Raw genomic sequence first — 21,153 nt, forward strand, 5'->3', positions numbered from 1 at the left:
AAAACTATTCCACAGAAGAACTGACTTGGATTATTATGCATTATCTAACGATGTAACTAGACCAATTTCATGGCATCATTGCCACCTATATCACGATGAGTTTTTCCTTGCCCTAATGTGGTATTAAGTAATATGCTAGTACAGTGATAATGTTAGTAGACAGTAAGAACTGGTCACTTCTTTAATTGGTTTTCACTGTTAAGATGATGTACTTAATAGGCCCTTTAGTCATCTTTTAACCCTATTGTTGTCTTTAGCAGTAGCTCATTGCAGTGTGAAAAATACCCGTAGAAAGGATTTTGGTCTTTGGTGTTGCAAAGTATCCAGAGATACTGCATCGAGTTGCAGTTGTAATTGACGTTTTGTTATAGTATTGAAGTAAAATGAATTTAGCACTGCACATATGTAGCAAAAAATGGTACTTATATTATACACATTGATGAAGTAAATAAATATGACCAAATTTATATTGTAATTCTACATTTCATTTGCAGATCTTCACTAAACTCGGACGTCACATCCAACTTGGTAAAGAAAATCAGACACCGTAAAATCGATTTAACTTAAATATATTTTTAGGTATCCGCTTAAAATATGTAGTGCAGTTTTTATATTTTAAAAAAGGGATTGTGATTATACAATTGGTTTTTATACTTTTAACTGTTAAATTTTATTTTTGTAACTAATTTTCTACATTAAACTTTGTAAAATACAACTGTTTCTAGAAATGTTATAAGATAATAAATTTCTTGTTAAGTTGTAATTGTTAATTCTGTTGTCCACTATTTTTAGATAAGATTTGTTGAGTTTTGTTAAGACTTTTATAAAAAAAGGGAAAGGTTTCTAAAATGGCAATAAAACCCAAATTTATTCTGAAACTTGAATATTTTGTTATTGTGTTGGGGGGGGGGGGGGGGGGTTGGCACTTATGAAGGTAAGTTAAGAATGTGTACATTTTATATAAGTGCAGTACAATGAAATTACTTGACATTATGACATTTCATTGTATTATAGTGTTGATGTTATTTATTATGAATGTTTTGGCTGTATTTCACTACATGATATACAACAAAGGACATTTTTCAAGTTTTCAGTATTACTTTTTCTCTCATAACTGGCTCTTCTCCTATCTTCTTAGCAAACGAATCTTTTCTTGTAGGTGTTTTTTTAATGGTCAGCTATCCTGGTTTGAATTATGTAACAATTTTTCAGTCTTGTACTTCCTTCTACTTTTACTATCGGAATGCATTTTATTGTCTCAGTTTCAACATTACTTGAAATTTTGTTGGTTCCATAATTTCTGCAGTAAATATTTTTGTTTCCAGTCTTCTAAAATGCTCGTAGAATTTTAGACTGTGATTTTAAATATTTGAAGTACATCTGTGTGTTTTGTTCATAAATTTTTCCTGATTAATTCTTTAGGATTCATTCAAAGTCTGTCTTTATTTCTGATGGTGAAACATTTGTTTTATAGATATACTGAATGGATGACCATATTGTAGTGTGCCTTTTTTTAAAGGTGCATTATTGTTCTTAGTATCTTTTGTAAGGGTGAATAAAATCTCCACTTTGTGTTCTTGGCCATTGTCTGAGTTTCAGAAACACATTTAAACTGTCACACACTCTGACTTTTCCATATTTAGTGTATTGAATTTTAGGTGCAAAATTGTTGCTAGGTGTGTACTCCATTTATTCATTTGAGATTTTGAAAACTACTGGCTTTTCTATAAGAATTTGTTTTGAAGATTTTGAATGTCTTGACTCGGTATCAGTAGGTCAGCAAAACCGAAATAAAGTTCCTGTTTTAGTTTACAGTATCATATTCTTAGATTACTTTTTACTAAGGCAGCTGAAATGCAATGTGTGATGGCCTACTGACAGATCTTAAAGCTTTTAAAGAAAACAAGTGTTATTAGCATTTACATTTTTATTCTTCATGTCTACATATTTATCTCTTAACATAGTCACCTTGGCGGCAAACACATTTCTCCCAATGAGACCAGTTTGTCCATACAGTCATTATAGAATGTTTTACATTGTTTACAGAGTCACAGCCTCACCTATGTTCTCTCTGCTTCAACAATATTAAAAAAAGTTCTCAAAGGTCTTCTTTAAGGTTTGGAAACAGGTGGTAATCAGATGTGACCAAGTCAGGAGTGCATGGAAGATGATTAGTGACAGTGAACCAAAGGTATTGGATTGTTACATATTTCGCAGGGCTCATGTGTGGTCTGACTTTGTTAAGCTGAAGGAGAGGGAAAACTCTTCAGATTCAAAACTTGATTACAACATGTTGTTTCTAATGCACCGGCATAATTACATTACACATTGTGCTTTTTCTAATGCACCGACACTGTTACATGACACATCGCCATGTTACATGCTACAATTTAGAGCCCTCTAGCGGGAGAATGCTGCAGGTATACATTAAGGAATAAAGATGAAAAATGTTAATAACATTTGTGTTATTTAAAAAGCTTGAAGAATTTTCACATAAAAATATGAGGCATTATTTTTCAGCCCACCCTCATAATTTTATGTTACCTTACTTCTGTTATATTTTCAAAGTGTTCCAGTATTTCTCTTCTGGTAATTACTTCAGATTATGGATAATTTAGCACTTTGCTAAGAATTGGAGTGTTTTTGGCATCTGGCCTTTGTTTCTTCAGAATTTGGAGGAAGTAAGTGTACAGAGGCACAAAGTTATTTGAAAATTTCGAAAATTACAGACTACTTCATTAAAAAAAATATCAAAGAAATTATGTCAATCTAATATTTATCCTGGGGGACTGTGTGATCTGAAACTTGCTTGATATTGCCAAGCAAGATGGTGTGATAGAATTCAGTATGCAAAGAATGGTATTTCTTGTATAACTGTAAGTGTGCTCTGTCTTCGCTCCCATTTAGTGAGCAATTTTCAAGTAATCATGTATTTTCTGTGTTTGTCAATTGTTTTGAATGAACTATAATATTTGGCAATTCTATGGAATTCTGTGCAATTCAGTCTACTGCAAAGGGTTTACTTTGTAGCCTCTTCATTCGCCTTAAAGTTTCTTCATTTGGTGCTGCATGACTGGATTTGCATTTTGTTGGAATATATGGTGGGAATTATTTTGTGGGCACAAAGCAATTCAGGGGTTTCGTCAATTTTTTTGTGTGTTCACTGCGATTTTATTGATTCTTAAAGGTCATGTGTCCATTTTCTTTTTGAAATAGAGTTTTTGGCTATGGTACACATCAATTAACTTAGATGTGTCAACATTTATGTTACAGTAACTTTCAGCATCAATAAGTGGCAGGATGCCCTTTGCACACTATGAACATGAAGGCAGGGCATCGTAGCCACCTGTGAAATTGGTTACATCCTATAGTGTTCTGCTGCAACTTTGGCACAGCTTTCTATGTGGGTAAGGCCACAAACATGAATGGTCAATGGTAAACTGGTAAAGAGCAGAGTTAACCAGCCTAGTGGCGGAACACAGTGCTGAACACTGAACCCAACATGTTCAACTTCAGTGGTTGTTTCACAACCTGCGCCATCTGAATTTCTAATTTTTGCATGCTGAGTCATTGCCAAGTGACAGCTCAATGAAACTTGGACAGAAGAGATCTAAAAGAAACATGAGATGATATACACAGAAATGAAACTTTTATTCAAAGACAACGCAATTTATGATGGTCCCCTGGACATTACCAACATCTGACGTGGTTCTTAATAGAATGTGCGATCGCCACAGATCACAAACCTTGCTCTGTAACATGGTCCCATGCTGGTCAAAACGTAGGTAAAAAGTTATTGTGGCTGGGCATTTGTTCTCCACCAGCATAGTTGACAACGTGGGGTTCATAATTCGTGCATGTGGACATGCTGCAGTGTGTCTCCCCAATGCACACCACATATGCTCAATGGGGTTCCCGTTGGGTGAACAGGCAGGCCTATCCTTTGCCAAATATCCTCTTATCCACCTATATTGTTGCATGGGTCCAATGACCTCAAAATCTCACCAGTCAATATTACTGTGATACTGTACTCTTTCCCCATATGCATCTTTTCAGGGGTGTATTTAGCCATGACTTCATTTTTATAGATGACAGTGTGTTACCTCATTGATCTGCATAGGCGGAGGTGCTCTTGGAACAAGAGGATATTTGGCAAAAGACAAGCCTACCTGTTCCCCTCGCTTAAATCTCATCCAGCATGTGTGAAATGCATTGAGATGATGTATTGCAGCATGTCCACAGGCACCAACTACCACCGAGAGTTGTCAACTCCACTGGTGGGGGATGTATACGCAACCACAAGAACCCTTTACCACCCTTGTGGCCAGCATTGGAGCATGTTACAAAGCATATTATGCTATCTGTGGTGATCACACACCCTATTAAGTACTATGTCACATGTTGGTGATGTCCAGGTGACCATCACAAATTTCAATGACTTCAGTGTAGTTTTTGTGTTTGAATAAAAGTAATTTTTGTTTGCCTCATTGCTTATTTCTTTCAGTTATCTTCTATTCTGTAGCAGATCTTTCTATGTATGGTCCAAGTTTCATCAAGCTGTTTTACTTCACAGTGAAACATGATGCAAAAGCTACTTTTGTCTTAAAATTCCACATGCCAGTGTATTTGTAACCCATGGTTTAGGAACAATTTAGTTTCCAACTAATTCCTGAACACTTCATTTCGTTTTTCATTTTTTATCCTTGAAGTTTCTTCCTGGTACGTCATGCACCTTCATGATAAAGGTTAGTAATTGCGTGTCATGATAAGAGAGACAGTTTACTGTAAGTTTAACTCAGTACCCAAGCATGTGTTTATTCCAGTCTTCTATTAGTCCTTCACCTTCTGCCCATGTGTCTGTCCACTGCAACTCTTCTCCCACCCTCCTCTCTGACCACCTACTCATTCACCCCCCTCTCATTCTATCTGCTCATCTCCTGCTCTCTAGTTCCACCTGCTCTTCCACCTCCTCCTCTCATTGCGTCTGCTCTTCCACCTCCTCCTCTCATTGCGTCTGCTCTTCCACCTCCTCCTCTCATTGCGTCTGCTCTTCCACCTCTTCCTCTCATTGCGTCTGCTCTTCCACCTCCTCCTCTCATTGCGTCTGCTCTTCCACCTCCTCCTCTCATTGCGTCTGCTCTTCCACCTCCTCCTCTCATTGCGTCTGCTCTTCCACCTCCTCCTCTCATTGCGTCTGCTCTTCCACCTCCTCCTCTCATTGCGTCTGCTCTTCCACCTCCTCCTCTCATTGCGTCTGCTCTTCCACCTCCTCCTCTCATTGCGTCTGCTCTTCCACCTCATCCTCTCATTGCGTCTGCTCTTCCACCTCATCCTCTCATTGCGTCTGCTCTTCCACCTCATCCTCTCATTGCGTCTGCTCTTCCACCTCATCCTCTCATTGCGTCTGCTCTTCCACCTCCTCCTCTCATTGCGTCTGCTCTTCCACCTCCTCCTCTCATTGCGTCTGCTCTTCCACCTCCTCCTCTCATTGCGTCTGCTCATATCTCTCTCTCTCTCTCTCTCTCTCTCTCTCTCTCGTTGCGTCTGTCCGTCCCCTCTCTGGTTGCGTCTGCTGTCCCCAGGCGGCTCACAGTCCTTTTGTGAGTTCATGTGTGATGCACAAGGGGCCCCAAGCTATTGCAGCCCATCCTTCATTCCCTGGCTGCATTTCTTTCACCCTGCCCCTTCCCTCCCAATCCTCGCTCCTTCCGTGTTGCCACTTCCTTCCCTCCTTTCGGTATTCTGATTCATGTCTACCTGGCTATCCACCTGGTTTCCTGTATTGGTTGCAATTTTGTTCCTTTTTCCTGTTCTTTCATCCTTTTTGTCATTCAGGTCCCCACTTGATGTTTGATCTCCACTTCAAAATTTCCTTTTTTTAGTGTGAGCCATATGGGGAAGAACTTCCGCCCAATCATCTATGCTATGGACTCCTCTCCCCCCTCCCTTCCCCTCTTCCTTCCACCCTGCTAGTTCATGAGCATGTGTAGCCAGTCCGTGTTTTAGAGCTCTTATGTACCTATATGGCTGAACCCCCTGACAACACAGGGATCACACTACTGATATCTGAGCTGCTCCCTCCCCATGTATGCCAAGGAGTGGTTGTTTATCTTCTTGGAGCATCAGAACACCCGACTTTGGACACCATGCCAGATGGCCCTTGTGGCTTGTATGGGGAGAGCCCCTGGTCGGAGTGGGTGGTATTAGGGTGGGTGCTTGGCGCATGAAGGGTATCAAGCTGCAAAAACCTGGCCTTTCTCAAATGGCCGTCTCTTCTAATGGTGAAGGATCCTTGAATGCTGCTTCGTATGACCCGGCAACCTTCCTTTCCCTGGCTACACAATGAGAGGGGGGCCAGGCTTGCCATCTTGGGATGTAACCCTTTCTCCGTTACCTCGTCTGTACTGGTACAGATGGGGACACATTCACTGCAACAAAGCCATTGTTTTTCCTGGAAACTGTTGAGGACCAGTTTGGTGAAATGGAGTCCCTTAGTAAGATGCGGTCGGGCTCCCTGTCGATCAAAGATTCTTCTGCCACCCAACCTCAGCTCCTCATGCCTGTGATTATCGTGGCAATGTCCCAGTGTCTATCATTCCTCACCAATCTCTGAATATGCTTTAGGGAGTAAATAGTCATAGGGGCCTCATCCCGCAAACTGATCAGGAACTCTGGGCTAATCTGGAGTGGCATTTTGTTTGACGTGTGCAGAAGGGTCGCAAAGACAACCACACCAATATTGGAGCCTTCATTCTGGTGTTCGAGGGGGATACCCTTCCAGAGAACATCAAGGTTATGTGCTACAGATGTGATGTGAAGCTGTACGTCCCTCCACCTCTGTGGTGCATTCGGTGCTTGCGTTTTGGGCATATGTCTTCCCGTTGTACGGTGGACCCTTGTGTGGGGACTGTGGCCACCCACTCCATTAGGGAAGCCCCTGTGTTATGCCACCTGTGCATGTCAGTTGTGCTGACCACCACTCTCCTCACTTGCTGGATTGCCTGGCTTCCTAGAGAGGAAAGAAGACCCAAGAATATGAGTCCCTAGGTCACCTGTGTTATGCTCGCCAAAAGCTCGCCAAAAGTATGAGACACTCCATCTAGTGTCACTATCTTCAACTTTTGTCTCTGTTGCTTCATTTCCTCCTCCCTTGCCCTTAGTGCAACCCCATCCCTCTCTCCTCTTCCCTTCCTCTGAAGTTTCCATGACCTCCCATCAGGGAGCCGCTCCCTCTGCTCGGCCGAAGAAGTGCCCCCCTTCTTTGGCACCTGCCAGTGATTGGGCTCCCCACCGGGACCCCTCTCCCCAACATCTTCTCAGGCTAGAAGAGACTTACCACCACTCGGCCACAAGGCGTACCACCTGTGTGCCCCCAGATCGTCAACTCACTTTTGTGTCCAGATCTTGCAGAAGCCTGTAGTCCTCCTGTGCCATGCCCTCCTCCACCTCAGACCGAGTGATCTCACCACCTCCTCTGCTTCTTCATGACTACCTTGGACTCTCACCACACGATCATCCAGTTTAATTGCAACGGATACTATCATCACCTACCGGAAATGCAACATCTTGTCTCCTATTCTGTCTTCTGTCTTGTCTTCAAGAAACGCATTTCTGTTCTGACCGCTCTCCAACTTTTCGTAGTTATCAGGCATTCTTTCAGAACCGTACTGGCCCTGGGGTAGCCTCGGGATGGTGTCTGCAATTTGGTTTGCTCCGATGTCATTAGTGACTGTATCCCCCTACATACCAACTTGGAAGTGATAGTGCAAACTACTCTGGCAATAACCATTTGCAATGTCTATCTGCCTCCAGGTGGGCCACTTCCTTACATTGCACTGTGTACCTTAATCCAGCAACGCCTGCCCCGGTTTCTCCTCCTTTGGGACTTCCATGCCCACAATCTACTGTGGGGGGAGTGTCACTTCAATGGGTAGGGGTATCCTAATTGACCAACTTATCATGGACCTCAATTTGTCTCTCCTCAATGATGGTTCCCCTAGCCGCTTCAGTGCTGCTCATGGCACCTTCTCTGCTATTGATTTCATGATATCCTCCCCTGCTCTCATGGCTTCGCTACATTGGTGACCTTTGTGACAGTGACCACTTTCCAGTGTTCCTATCATTCCCCTGCTCCTGCCAGGCAGACAGGCCCCCAGGTTGGGCATTCTGCAGGGCCAATTGGCCTTTATATAATCTGCTGTCCACTTTAACAATCCCTCTCAATTTCCATTGATGTAGTCGTACAAGGCATCTCTGCCACTATTCTTCATGCTGCTGCCACTGCCGTCCCCTTATCCACATGTCCCCCTCGTCATCGATCGGTACCATGGTGGACCAAGGATGTCGCAGTCACCGTCTAGGACTGCCGACGGGCGCTGCAGTGATATAAGTGACACTCTTCACAGACCAACCTCCTCACTTTTAAGTGTCTCCATGGTAAGGCTCGTGTACCTTACTAAGTGTAGTAAAATAAATGCTGGGAGCACTATGTTTGCTCCCTGGGGACATATGCCTCTTCATCGGGGGTTTGGTCCAATCTCCATAGCCTTCTGGGCTGCAAACGACAGTCAACTGTCCAGGGTCTGAACCTCCAAGGTGCTCTGTGCACTGATCCATTGGTGCTCGCAGAACACCTTGTGACACAGTTTACGACCGCATCGTCATCCTCTTCCTACCCTGCTGCATTTCACCAGCAGAAACGCAGAGTTGAACAAACCCCCCTGTTTCATCCTGCACCACAATGAGCCCTATAATGCATCCTTCACTGAATGGGAATTGGTGCAAGCTCTTAGCTCTTCACGAGACACAGACCCAGGCCCGGATTCCACCCTCAACCAGATGATCCAAAACCTGGACGTTCCCCAGAGGCAACAGCTCCTCAGGGTCTTCAACAACGTTTGGCTCATGGATGCTTTTCCCTCACAATGACAAGACAGTATACTTATCCCTGTCCTTAAGCCCAGGAAAAACCCAACGCCTCCCAACAGATATCGCCCAATTAGCCTGATGAATGTACTTTGTAAAGTGCTCAAAAGGATGGTGAGCTTCATATTATGTTGGGTACTGGAATCTCGTGGCCTTTTGCCCCCATATCAGTGTGGCTTCCAGGCAGAACAATCTCCAACTTAACTTCAATTGGCATCAGCCATCCACAGGCTTTTACTCACTGCTGGCACCTTGTGGAGGACATCTTTGACCTTCTTAAGGTGTATGACATGGCCTGGCACCTTTACATTTTAGTTAATCTCCATGAATGGAGCTTCTGTTGTCCCCTTTTGTTTTTTATCTGCGAGTCTGTATATCAGCAGATTTTCCGGATTCAAGGTGGCACTTCACACAGAGCCCCTCAGATTCAGGAGAATGGTATCCCACAGGGTTCTGTGCCAAGTGTCACGCTCTTCCTCATTGCCATCAATGGGCTTGTGAACTTTGTCGGGCCTCTGGTTACTCTGACACTGTACATCAACGGTTTTTGCATCTGGTGCAGCTTGCACTCGCTAATGTGTGCTGAGCTACAGCTCAAAGGTGCCTTTCACAGGCCTCTGTGTGGGCCCCCATCCATGGCTCCAAGTTTTCTCACTCCACAACGCGGATTATACATTTCTGTCATTGACCCACCGTACACCCTGATCCAGAAATTTATTTAGGCAACCAGCCCACCCCCTCCGCCGGTTGCGCCTACGGCCCCCCTCCGCCGGTTGTGCCTACGGCCCCCCTCCGCCGGTTGTGCCTACGGCCCCCCTCCGCCGGTTGTGCCTACGGCCCCCCTCCGCCGGTTGTGCCTACGGCCCCCCTCCGCCGGTTGTGCCTACGGCCCCCCTCCGCCGGTTGCGCCTACGGCCCCCCTCCGCCGGTTGCGCCTACGGCCCCCCTCCGCCGGTTGCGCCTACGGCCCCCCTCCGCCGGTTGCGCCTACGGCCCCCCTCCGCCGGTTGCGCCTACGGCCCCCCTCCGCCGGTTGCGCCTACGGCCCCCCTCCGCCGGTTGCGCCTACGGCCCCCCTCCGCCGGTTGCGCCTACGGCCCCCCTCCGCCGGTTGCGCCTACGGCCCCCCTCCGCCGGTTGCGCCTACGGCCCCCCTCCGCCGGTTGCGCCTACGGCCCCCCTCCGCCGGTTGCGCCTACGGCCCCCCTCCGCCGGTTGCGCCTACGGCCCCCCTCCGCCGGTTGCGCCTACGGCCCCCCTCCGCCGGTTGCGCCTACGGCCCCCCTCCGCCGGTTGCGCCTACGGCCCCCCTCCGCCGGTTGCGCCTACGGCCCCCCTCCGCCGGTTGCGCCTACGGCCCCCCTCCGCCGGTTGCGCCTACGGCCCCCCTCCGCCGGTTGCGCCTACGGCCCCCCTTCCGCGGGTTGCGCCTACGCCCCCCCCCCTCCGCGGGTTGCGCCTACGCCCCCCCCCCCTCCGCGGGTTGCGCCTACGACACCCCCCCCCTCCGCGGGTTGCGCCTACGACACCCCCCCCCTCCGCGGGTTGCGCCTACGCCACCCCCCCCCTCCACGGGTTGCGCCTACGACCCACCCCCCCTCCGCCGGTTGCGTCTACGACCCACCCCCCCTCCGCCGGTTGCGCCTACGCCTACGCCCCCCCTCCTCCGCCGGTTGCGCCTACGCCTACGCCCACGCCCCCCCTCCTCCGCCGGTTGCGCCTACGCCTACGCCCACGCCCCCCTCCTCCGCCGGTTGCGCCTACGCCTACGCCCACGCCCCCCCTCCTCCGCCGGTTGCGCCTACGCCTTCGCCCACGCCCCCGTTCCTCCGCCGGTTGCGCCTACGCCTACGCCCACGCCCCCGTTCCTCCGCCGGTTGCGCCTACGCCTACGCCCACGCCCCCGTTCCTCCGCCGGTTGCGCCTACGCCTACGCCCACGCCCCCGTTCCTCCGCCGGTTGCGCCTACGCCTACGCCCACGCCCCCGTTCCTCCGCCGGTTGCGCCTACGCCTACGCCCACGCCCCCGTTCCTCCGCCGGTTGCGCCTACGCCTACGCCCACGCCCCCGTTCCTCCGCCGGTTGCGCCTACGCCTACGCCCACGCCCCCGTTCCTCCGCCGGTTGCGCCTACGCCTACGCCCACGCCCCCGTTCCTCCGCCGGTTGCGCCTACGCCTACGCCCACGCCCCCGTTCCTCCGCCGGTTGCGCCTACGCCTACGCCCACGCCCCCGTTCCTCCGCCGGTTGCGCCTACGCCTACGCCCACGCCCCCGTTCCTCCGCCGGTTGCGCCTACGCCTACGCCCACGCCCCCGTTCCTCCGCCGGTTGCGCCTACGCCTACGCCCACGCCCCCGTTCCTCCGCCGGTTGCGCCTACGCCTACGCCCACGCCCCCGTTCCTCCGCCGGTTGCGCCTACGCCTACGCCCACGCCCCCGTTCCTCCGCCGGTTGCGCCTACGCCTACGCCCACGCCCCCGTTCCTCCGCCGGTTGCGCCTACGCCTACGCCCCCGTTCCTCCGCCGGTTGCGCCTACGCCTACGCCCCCGTTCCTCCGCCGGTTGCGCCTACGCCTACGCCCCCCCTCCTCCGCCGGTTGCGCCTACGCCTACGCCCCCCCTCCTCCGCCGGTTGCGCCTACGCCTACGCCCCCCCTCCTCCGCCGGTTGCGCCTACGCCTACGCCCCCCCCCTCCTCCGCCGGTTGCGCCTACGCCTACGCCCCCCCCTCCTCCGCCGGTTGCGCCTACGCCTACGCCCCCCCCCTCCTCCGCCGGTTGCGCCTACGCCTACGCCCCCCCCCCTCCTCCGCCGGTTGCGCCTACGCCTACGCCCCCCCCCCTCCTCCGCCGGTTGCGCCTACGCCTACGCCCCCCCCCCTCCTCCGCCGGTTGCGCCTACGCCTACGACCCCCCCCCCTCCTCCGCCGGTTGCGCCTACGCCTACGACCCCCCCCCCTCCTCCGCCGGTTGCGCCTACGCCTACGACCCCCCCCCCTCCTCCGCCGGTTGCGCCTACGCCTACGCCCCCGTTCCTCCGCCGGTTGCGCCTACGCCTACGCCCCCGTTCCTCCGCCGGTTGCGCCTACGCCTACGCCCCCGTTCCTCCGCCGGTTGCGCCTACGCCTACGCCCCCGTTCCTCCGCCGGTTGCGCCTACGCCTACGCCCCCGTTCCTCCGCCGGTTGCGCCTACGCCTACGCCCCCGTTCCTCCGCCGGTTGCGCCTACGCCTACGCCCCCGTTCCTCCGCCGGTTGCGCCTACGCCTACGCCCCCGTTCCTCCGCCGGTTGCGCCTACGCCTACGCCCCCGTTCCTCCGCCGGTTGCGCCTACGCCTACGCCCCCGTTCCTCCGCCGGTTGCGCCTACGCCTACGCCCCCGTTCCTCCGCCGGTTGCGCCTACGCCTACGCCCCCGTTCCTCCGCCGGTTGCGCCTACGCCTACGCCCCCGTTCCTCCGCCGGTTGCGCCTACGCCTACGCCCCCGTTCCTCCGCCGGTTGCGCCTACGCCTACGCCCCCGTTCCTCCGCCGGTTGCGCCTACGCCTACGCCCCCGTTCCTCCGCCGGTTGCGCCTACGCCTACGCCCCCGTTCCTCCGCCGGTTGCGCCTACGCCTACGCCCCCGTTCCTCCGCCGGTTGCGCCTACGCCTACGCCCCCGTTCCTCCGCCGGTTGCGCCTACGCCTACGCCCCCGTTCCTCCGCCGGTTGCGCCTACGCCTACGCCCCCGTTCCTCCGCCGGTTGCGCCTACGCCTACGCCCCCGTTCCTCCGCCGGTTGCGCCTACGCCTACGCCCCCGTTCCTCCGCCGGTTGCGCCTACGCCTACGCCCCCGTTCCTCCGCCGGTTGCGCCTACGCCTACGCCCCCGTTCCTCCGCCGGTTGCGCCTACGCCTACGCCCCCGTTCCTCCGCCGGTTGCGCCTACGCCTACGCCCCCGTTCCTCCGCCGGTTGCGCCTACGCCTACGCCCCCGTTCCTCCGCCGGTTGCGCCTACGCCTACGCCCCCGTTCCTCTGCCGGTTGCGCCTACGCCTACGCCCCCGTTCCTCCGCCGGTTGCGCCTACGCCTACGCCCCCCTCCTCCGCCGGTTGCGCCTACGGCCCCCCCCCCCACCACTCCGCCGGTTGCGCCTACGCCCCCCCCCCCCCACCACTCCGCCGTTTGCGCCTACGGCCCCCCCCACCACTCTGCCGGTTGCGCCTACGGCCCCCCCCCACCACTCCGCCGGTTGCGCCTACGGCCCCCCCCCACCACTCTGCCGGTTGCGCCTACGCCCCCCCTCCTCCGCCGGTTGCGCCTACGGCCCCCCCCCCCACCACTCCGCCGGTTGCGCCTACGGCCCCCCCCCCCCCCCACCACTCCGCCGTTTGCGCCTACGGCCCCCCCCCACCACTCCGCCGGTTGCGCGTACGGCCCCCCCCCACCACTCTGCCGGTTGCGCCTACGCATCCTCCCCCTCCGCCGGTGGGGCCTACGCCCCTCCACCGGTTGCGCCTGCACACCCCACCCTTGTCGGTTGCGCCTGCAAGGCAAGGACCCCCACCCGGTTGCCCCTGCGCGCCCCTCCGCCCCCACCCGGTTGCCCCTGCGCGCCCCTCCGCCCCCACCCGGTTGCCCCTGCGCGCCCCTCCGCCCCCACCCGGTTGCCCCTGCGCGCCCCTCCCCCCCCACCCTCTCTGTCAAACACACACGTCTAATACCGGACATAATTGCAGAATGATAGATACAGTAGTCAAAGGGATATCATACATTCCCTGTTCTACATGATACCACTGAGTGTACACACAAATGTGAGAAAAATAGAAAGCTCACTTTTCCGTACACATATTCTACAGTTTTGGAAACAGTTCTGACAAATGTGGTTCCTCCTTGGGGCTTTCTGTTCTGTCACTGTCTTCTCTAAATATCTGTGAATGCTGTATGATACAGTGTGTGTGTTTGTTGGGAAAACTTACTGTATACAACAGTGTGGCAGTTCTGCCCTTACTATCATCTTTGCCATATGCAAGCAGCATGTAGAACTTTCGTTGTTTGTCGGGTGGTAAGTGCCATTATGATATTGACAATGTCTGCACTGGTACACAACTACTCAGTTATGATGAGAACAAAAATAGTGGACATTAATATGTGGTGTGTCCACCCTTCTCCTTAGACATTTTGAATTCTGCTGCGGACACTTTCAATGTGGTGTGTAATTATCTGTGGATCAATGTCAGCACACTCTTAATTGCTGAAACTTGATAAGAAAGTGATGTTTGATGCTGCGGCCGGAAGAGAAGTTGACATTCTAACTCGTCCCAAAGGTGCTCCATTGGATTCAAGTCAGGACTGTGGGCAGGCAAGTTCATTTCAGCAATGTTGCTGTCTACTAACCATAGCCTCGTAGATGCTGATTTGTGACTGGATTCATTGTTATGCAGGTTCAATCACCATCTGCTTCTCTACTCTGTGCAGTACACAACACTGTAAAATGTTTTCATATCCTTTCACATTTAGCATTATCTTAAGTACAATTAGGAGACCAGGTCCTAACCAGGAGAAACACCCATAGACCACACCACTATCTTCTCCATACTTTACTCTTGGCACACTGCATTTGGCAGTTACTATTCTCCAGACATTTGTCAAACCCAAATCCTTCCTCAAATATTTACAGAGTACAGTGTGATTCATCACTTCAGATCCATCAACTCCAGCCATCCACTGTGCAATGGCGTTGCTGCTCACGCCATCTCAACCATTGCCTAGCAGATGATACAGAAAGCCGGCCAGTGTAGCAGAGTGGTTCTAGGTGCTTCAGTCTTGAGCTGCGTGACTGCTACGGTCGAAGGTTCGAATCCTGCCTCGGGCATGGATGTGTGAGATGTCCTTAGGTTAGTTAGGTTTAAGTAGTTCTAAGTTCTGTGGGACTGATGACCTCAGAAGTTAAGTCCCATAGTGCTCAGAGCCATTTTTTTTTTCTACAGAAGTATGTTGCTTATGAGGAGCTGCTTGGTCATTGGTTCTTTACTACCACCCTCTGCAATGCTAGATAGTCTATATCAATCGGTACTTGAAGTCTGCCTGGTGTTTGCATAGCTGTGTTTGTTCCTTTGAGTTTCCACTTCAGTCACATCACCAAAAGCTGACTGGGGCAGCTGTAGATGGTCTGAAATGTTGGCGATGGATTCGTTAATTAGGCAACATCCAACGACCACTCCACCTTCTACGTCATTCAGCTCTCCTGACTGAGCCATTCTGCTGTTACTGGTCCTCTGCTGAGAACACCTCCTTCCATACTGGTGGGTATACCTCTCAACTGCTCGTTACATAGGGGTGTCTGTATACTTCTAATCAGATAGTGTATATACAGGGTGAACCACCTAAAATTTACACCGCAAATATAGTGGAAATGGAAAGCACTATTGATGTGCAGTTGTCACAGGACTGATGAGTAGTCATAGGGTTGTACTGTTAGCCAATCAACAGATTCCTCTCCTTCCGAGGCACCTCCTAGTGCACTCGACATGGTGGATCCATCCTCACAGCCGGGCGAGTGGTAGGTGGTAACGTGTTAGCGTCGCTTGAGGCTGAGGGCCAGTGGAGACTGGCCATCTGGCCTAGCCCATTCATCCTTTGAGTGCACAAGTGGCTGCACCTTCGGCAAGGTCCAGCAGGCACAGAGGGGGAGGGGTTTACTGGTTATTGGGAGCACCAGCGTTAGGCACATTATGGAGCCCATTAGGCAGATAGCGTTCAGGGCTGGGAAGAAAGCCAATGTGCACTCGATATGTCAACCGGCGGTCGTCATCCAAGCTGTGAAGGCGGCCTTGCCTGTTGTTATCGAGGGTGCAGGGTGCAGTCATCTGCAAGTTGTGGCTCACATCGGCACCGACGACATCTGTCGCATGGGTTCTGAGACGATCCTCCATTCCTACAGGCGGCTGGCGGAGGTGATGAAAACTGCTGGCTCAGCCTGCAGGTTGCAAGTAGAGCTCACAATTTGCAACATTTTTCCCAGAGTTGATCGGGGTCGTTTGATTTAGAGCCGAATGGAGGGTCTTAACTATGGCTTAGGTGACTCTGTTGGTAGAGCACTTGCCCGCGAAAGGCAAAGGTCCCGAGTTCGAGTCTCGGTCGGGCACACAGTTTTAATCTGCCAGGAAGTTTCATGTCGAAATATAGTTCCTGAATTTACTGCCTCCCAGGCAAGTTCTCATGCTCAAATTATTTTAGGGACCGAGAGCTGGCTGAAAGCTGAAGTGAAAAGCTAGTCACGGAACATATATAGCAAAGACTGTTTAGACGCCATAGGAGTAGGAGTATTCATTGCGGTTGACAAAAGTATTGTCTCTATTTAGGTCGAAGTTGAATGTGACAGTGAAGTCGTCTGGTCGCATAAAATAGGTGTAGGTGAAACTAAGTTAATTCCTGGATGTTTTTACCGGCTATCTGATTCAGCTGTGGCGGTTGCAGTGCCATTCAAAGAAGTCTACGACCAATAGCGCGTAAATGCTTAGACCAAGCAATACTAGTTAAAGGCAACTTTAACCTGCCGAGTATACACTGGGATGTGTGGATTCATTACAGGGGGTACAAACACAGTCATGTGAAATAATTTTGAACACATTTTCTGAAAATTGTCGTGAGTAGCTAGCTCGTAAGAAGGATGTAGGGGAATTAGGGCAAAGTTTAAGCAGATTGTAAATCGTCTTCTGGAGATTTAGGGGTCTAGTAAGTGGATAAAGGATGGAAAAGACCCACAATGGTTTAATAACGAAATTGATAAGATGCTGAAGAAGCAGAGGCTGTTCCATTCCAGGTTGAAAAGGAGACGCAGAAATGACAAGTGAAGGTTAGTAGAGATTCGTGTGTCTGTGAAAAGATCTATGCGTGGAGTGTACCACAGCTACCACCGTCACACCTTAGCAAAAGATCTGGTGGAGAACCCGACAAAATTCTGATCTTGTGTAAAATCGCTAAGTGGGTTTACGGCTTCCATTCAGCCCCCTGTTGACCAGTCACATGTGGCAGTTGAAGATAGCAAAACGAAAGTCGAAGTTTTAAATTTCACTGTTAAGAAACCGTTCATTCAGGAGAACTGTACAAACATACTGTCATTTGACCATTGACACTCCCATATGGATAAATCCCTAGGTCCAGATGGAATCCCAGTTCGGTTTTACAGAGTACTCTAAGGTATTGGCCCCTTACCTAGCTTGCATTTAACATATCTCGCCCAACACGACGTCCCAAGCGACTAGAAAACAGCGCAGTTGACTCCAGTATAAATTACAGACCAATATCCCTAACTTCTGTTTGCTGCAGAATTCTTTAACACATTCTCAGTTCTAACATAATAAACTTTCTTGAGTCTAAGAGGCTTATGTCCGTGAATCAGCATGGTTTTAGAAAGCATCGTCCGTGTAAAACTCAGCTAGTGCTTCTCTCACACTATAGGCTGAGAACTATGGATGAAGGGAAACAGGCAGATTCCATAATTGTAGATTTCTGGAAAGCATTTGAAACGGTGCCCCATTGCAGGCTGTTAAAAAAGGTACGAGCATATGGAACAAGTTCACAGATATGTGAGTGGCCCGAAGACTTCTTAAATAAGATAACCCAGTAAGTTGTCCTCGATGGTGAGTGTTGATCAGAGACGAGGGTATCGTCAGGAGTGCCCCAGGGAAGTGTAGTAAGACTGCTGCTGTTCTCTGTATACATATATGTTTCGGTGAACAGCGTGGGCCCCCGTCTGCGGTTGTGTGCTGGTGATGCCACAGTGTATGGTAAGGTGTCGAAGTTGAGTTACTGTAGGAAGCTACAAGACGACGTAGACAAAATTTCCAGTTGGTGTTATGAATGGCAGCTATCCCTAAATGTGGAACAATGTAAATTAATGCAGATGATTAGGAAGAACAAACCAGTAGTGTTCGAATGCAATATTACTAGTGTTTAGAGTGATACAGTCAAGTTGTTTAAATATCTGGGCGAAACGTTGCGAAGCGATATGAGGTGGGACAAGCATGTGAAAACGGTGGTAGGAAAGGCAAATGATTGTCTTCAGTTTATTGTGAAAATTTTAGCAAAAGCGTGGTTCACCTGTGAAAGTGACTGCATATAGGACCCTGGTGCGACCTGTTCTTGAGTACTGCTGGACTGTTTGGGATCTGTTCCAGGTCGAAGTGTAGGAAGACATCAAAGCAATTCAGAGGTAGACTGCTAGATCTGTTACCGGCAGAACGACATGTAAGTGTTATAGAGATGCTTCGGGAACTCAAATGGGAATCGCTGGAAGGAAAGGAGGTGATCTTTTCGGGAAACACTATAGAGAAGAATTAGAGAACCGGCATTTGAAGCTGGCTGCCGAACGAGTCTGCTGCCGCAATATACATCTTGTGTAAGGACCACAAGTATAAGATACAGTGTACAGTCAGTCATTTTTCCCTCGCAATATTTGCGAGTGGAATAGAAGGGGAAATGACAAGTAGTGGTACAGGGTACCCTCCGCCACGCAACTTACGGTTGCTTGCAAACTATATGTGTAGATGTAGAGTGTAATAATACTTAGAAATTGTATTTTTTGTACAAAGATACTTTTCTAAATGAAGCAATGCCTATTGACATTAACGAACTAAAAGTAGGGCAAATTAGAATGTCAATGGTATTTGTTGCAGGATTCTAGTGCGAGCTGTTTAAAAGATGTCGTATTTTGAGAAGTTCCCACACCGACACTTGTACAATATCTGTGGTAGTCCACACTAAACAACAAAAAAAGTGCATAACTAGTTATATGAATTCTGAAAAGTAACGAGACTAATGATCATCACAGATTGGTGTTCCAAATGACTACCATCATCGGTATGGACCGACTGCTCCACGCTTGCTATCATTTCAGCGGAGATGTTCGAGCAGGCTGCAGTAATATGTCGTTGCATATCGTTGGGTGTAATTGGTATGCGCTTTTAGACAGCATCTTTCTCGTTTCTCCACCGAAAAATGTTTGCAGGTGTCAAATATCCCGAACAGGCCCTCCAAGGTACAGGTTCTTTGTGTCCAATTCAATGAATTGTAAACAATTTGTGAAGACATGCTGTAGTACTTCCAACACTATGGTTGGATAACTATAATGTTGGTACCACAGGTTCCTCGTAGTATGCAGAGGAACGTCTTCTACCGTCCATGGAAGATGGTCTGTTAGAGGTCTGGTTAGGTAGCTACGATACTAATGTGCGTTCAGTGTTCTGTCTATTAAAAGCCGGCCTTTGAGCTGATGGTTCACTATCCCACACCACACGTTTACACTCCATGTAAATGTGGCTTCATGACAAAACAGGATACGCGATACATCTTCGAGTATCCTGTCGTAATGCCCATGTAAAGATGTTAACATGATTCTCATGATAATTTCCATCCAGCTCCTGATGGAGAGAGATGTGATAGGGATAGAACCTATGTCGATGGAGATTGTTTAGGACGTTTACCTGACTCATCCCACTTCCTCGTGAAGGAGACAACGTGCGGATCAACTGCAATACAAATAAGAACATTAATTTCCTGTTCTTCGGTAGTCATTTATTTCTTTCTGTTATGTTGTCTAGGTGTTACACTACTATTTTCATGAAACTGGTTAAAGGGGTAGATAAATAATTGCCCATATTGTTGACATCTGTTGGGATATCTTGCCGCATGCACTGTACGCGGATGAACTGCATTGTTCATGCACTCTCCCTACGTCATAAGCACATAGGCTTTTTCTGCGTATGTAAATGCCATTATCCACTCACAACCTACACTATGTGATCAAAAGTATCCGTACACCTAGCTGAAAATGACTTAAAAGTTCCTTGCGCCCTCCATCGGTAATGCGGGAATTCAGTATGGTGTTGGCCCACCCTTTGCCTTGATAGCTTCCACTCTCGCAGCCATACGTTCAATCAGGCGGTGGAAGGTTTCTTGGGGAGTGGCAGCCCATTCTTCACGGTGTGCCCACTGAGGAGCGGTATCGACGTCGGTCGGTGAGGCGTGGCACGAGGTCGGCATTCCAAACATCCAGGATTCAGGTCAAGATTCTGTGCAGGCCAGTCCATTACAGGGATGTTATTGTCGAGCAACCACTCTGCCACAGGCTGTGTATTATGAATAGGTGTTCGATGGTGTTGAAAGATGCAGTCGCCATCCCCGAATTGCTCTTAACCACTAGGAAGCAAGTAGGTGCTTAAAACATCGATGTAGCCTTGTGCTGTGATTGCCACACAAAACAACGGGGGATGCAAGTACCCTTCATGAAAAACACGACCACACCATGCTGTTGCTGTGGTCTTCAGTCCTGAGACTGGTTTGATGCAGCTCTCCATGCTAATCTATCCTGTGCAAGCTTCATAATCTCCCAGTACTTACTGCAACCTACATCCTTCTGAATCTGCTTAATGTATTCATCTCTTGGTCTCCCTATACGATTTCTACCCTCCACGCTGCCCTCCAATGCTAAATTTGTGATCCTTTGATGTCTCAGAGCATGCCCTAAAAGCCGGTCCCTTCTTGTCAAGTTGTGCCACAAACTCCTCTTCTCCCCTATTCTATTCAATAGTTACGTGATCTACCCATCTAATCTTCACCATTCTTCTGTAGCACCACATTTCGAAAGCTTCTACTCTCTTCCTGTCCAAACTATTTATCGTCCATGTTTCACTTCCATACATGGCTACACTCCATACGAATACATTCAGAAAAGACTTCCTGACACTTAAATCTATACTCGATGTTAACAAATTTCTCTTCTTCAGAAACGCTTTCCTTGCCATTGCCAGTCTACATTTAATATCCTCTCTACTTCGACCATCATCAGTTATTTTGCTCCCCAAATAGCAAAACTCATTTACTACTTTAAGCGTTTCATTTCCTAATCTAATTCCCTCATCATCACCCGACTTAATTCGACTACATTCCATTATCCTCGTTTTGCTTTTGTTGATGTTCATCTTATACCCTCCTTTCAAGATACTGTCCGTTCCGTTCAACTGCTCTTCCAAGTCCTTTGCTGTCTCTGACAGAATTACAATGACATCGGCGAACCTCAAAGTTTTTATTTCTTCTCCATGGATTTTAATACCTGCTCCGAATTTTTCTTTTGTTTCTTTCACTGCTTGCTCAATATTCAGATTGAATAACATCGGGGAAAGACGACAATCCTGCCTCACTCCCTTTCCAACAGCTGCTTCCCTTTCGTGTCCCTCGACTCTTAT

General features: G+C 49.7%; 1 protein-coding gene across 2 annotated transcripts in view; it reads left to right on the forward strand.

Moving 5' to 3' along the window:
• Positions 1-884, forward strand: part of LOC126298942 (uncharacterized) — a 171,221-nt gene extending 170,337 nt beyond the window's left edge. The window contains exon 12 of one of the 2 annotated variants that reach the window (XM_049990543.1): positions 495-878. In XM_049990543.1, the coding sequence (XP_049846500.1) occupies positions 495-551 (57 nt within the window). In that variant the 3' untranslated portion in view covers positions 552-878. Of the gene's footprint in view, positions 1-494 lie in introns of both variants that reach the window. The other variant, XM_049990544.1, reaches the window with a different exon arrangement.
• The last annotated feature ends 20,269 nt before the right edge of the window (positions 885-21,153 follow it).

This window comes from Schistocerca gregaria, chromosome X, assembly GCF_023897955.1.
Source record: "Schistocerca gregaria isolate iqSchGreg1 chromosome X, iqSchGreg1.2, whole genome shotgun sequence".
Taxonomy (NCBI): Eukaryota; Metazoa; Arthropoda; class Insecta; order Orthoptera; family Acrididae; genus Schistocerca; species Schistocerca gregaria.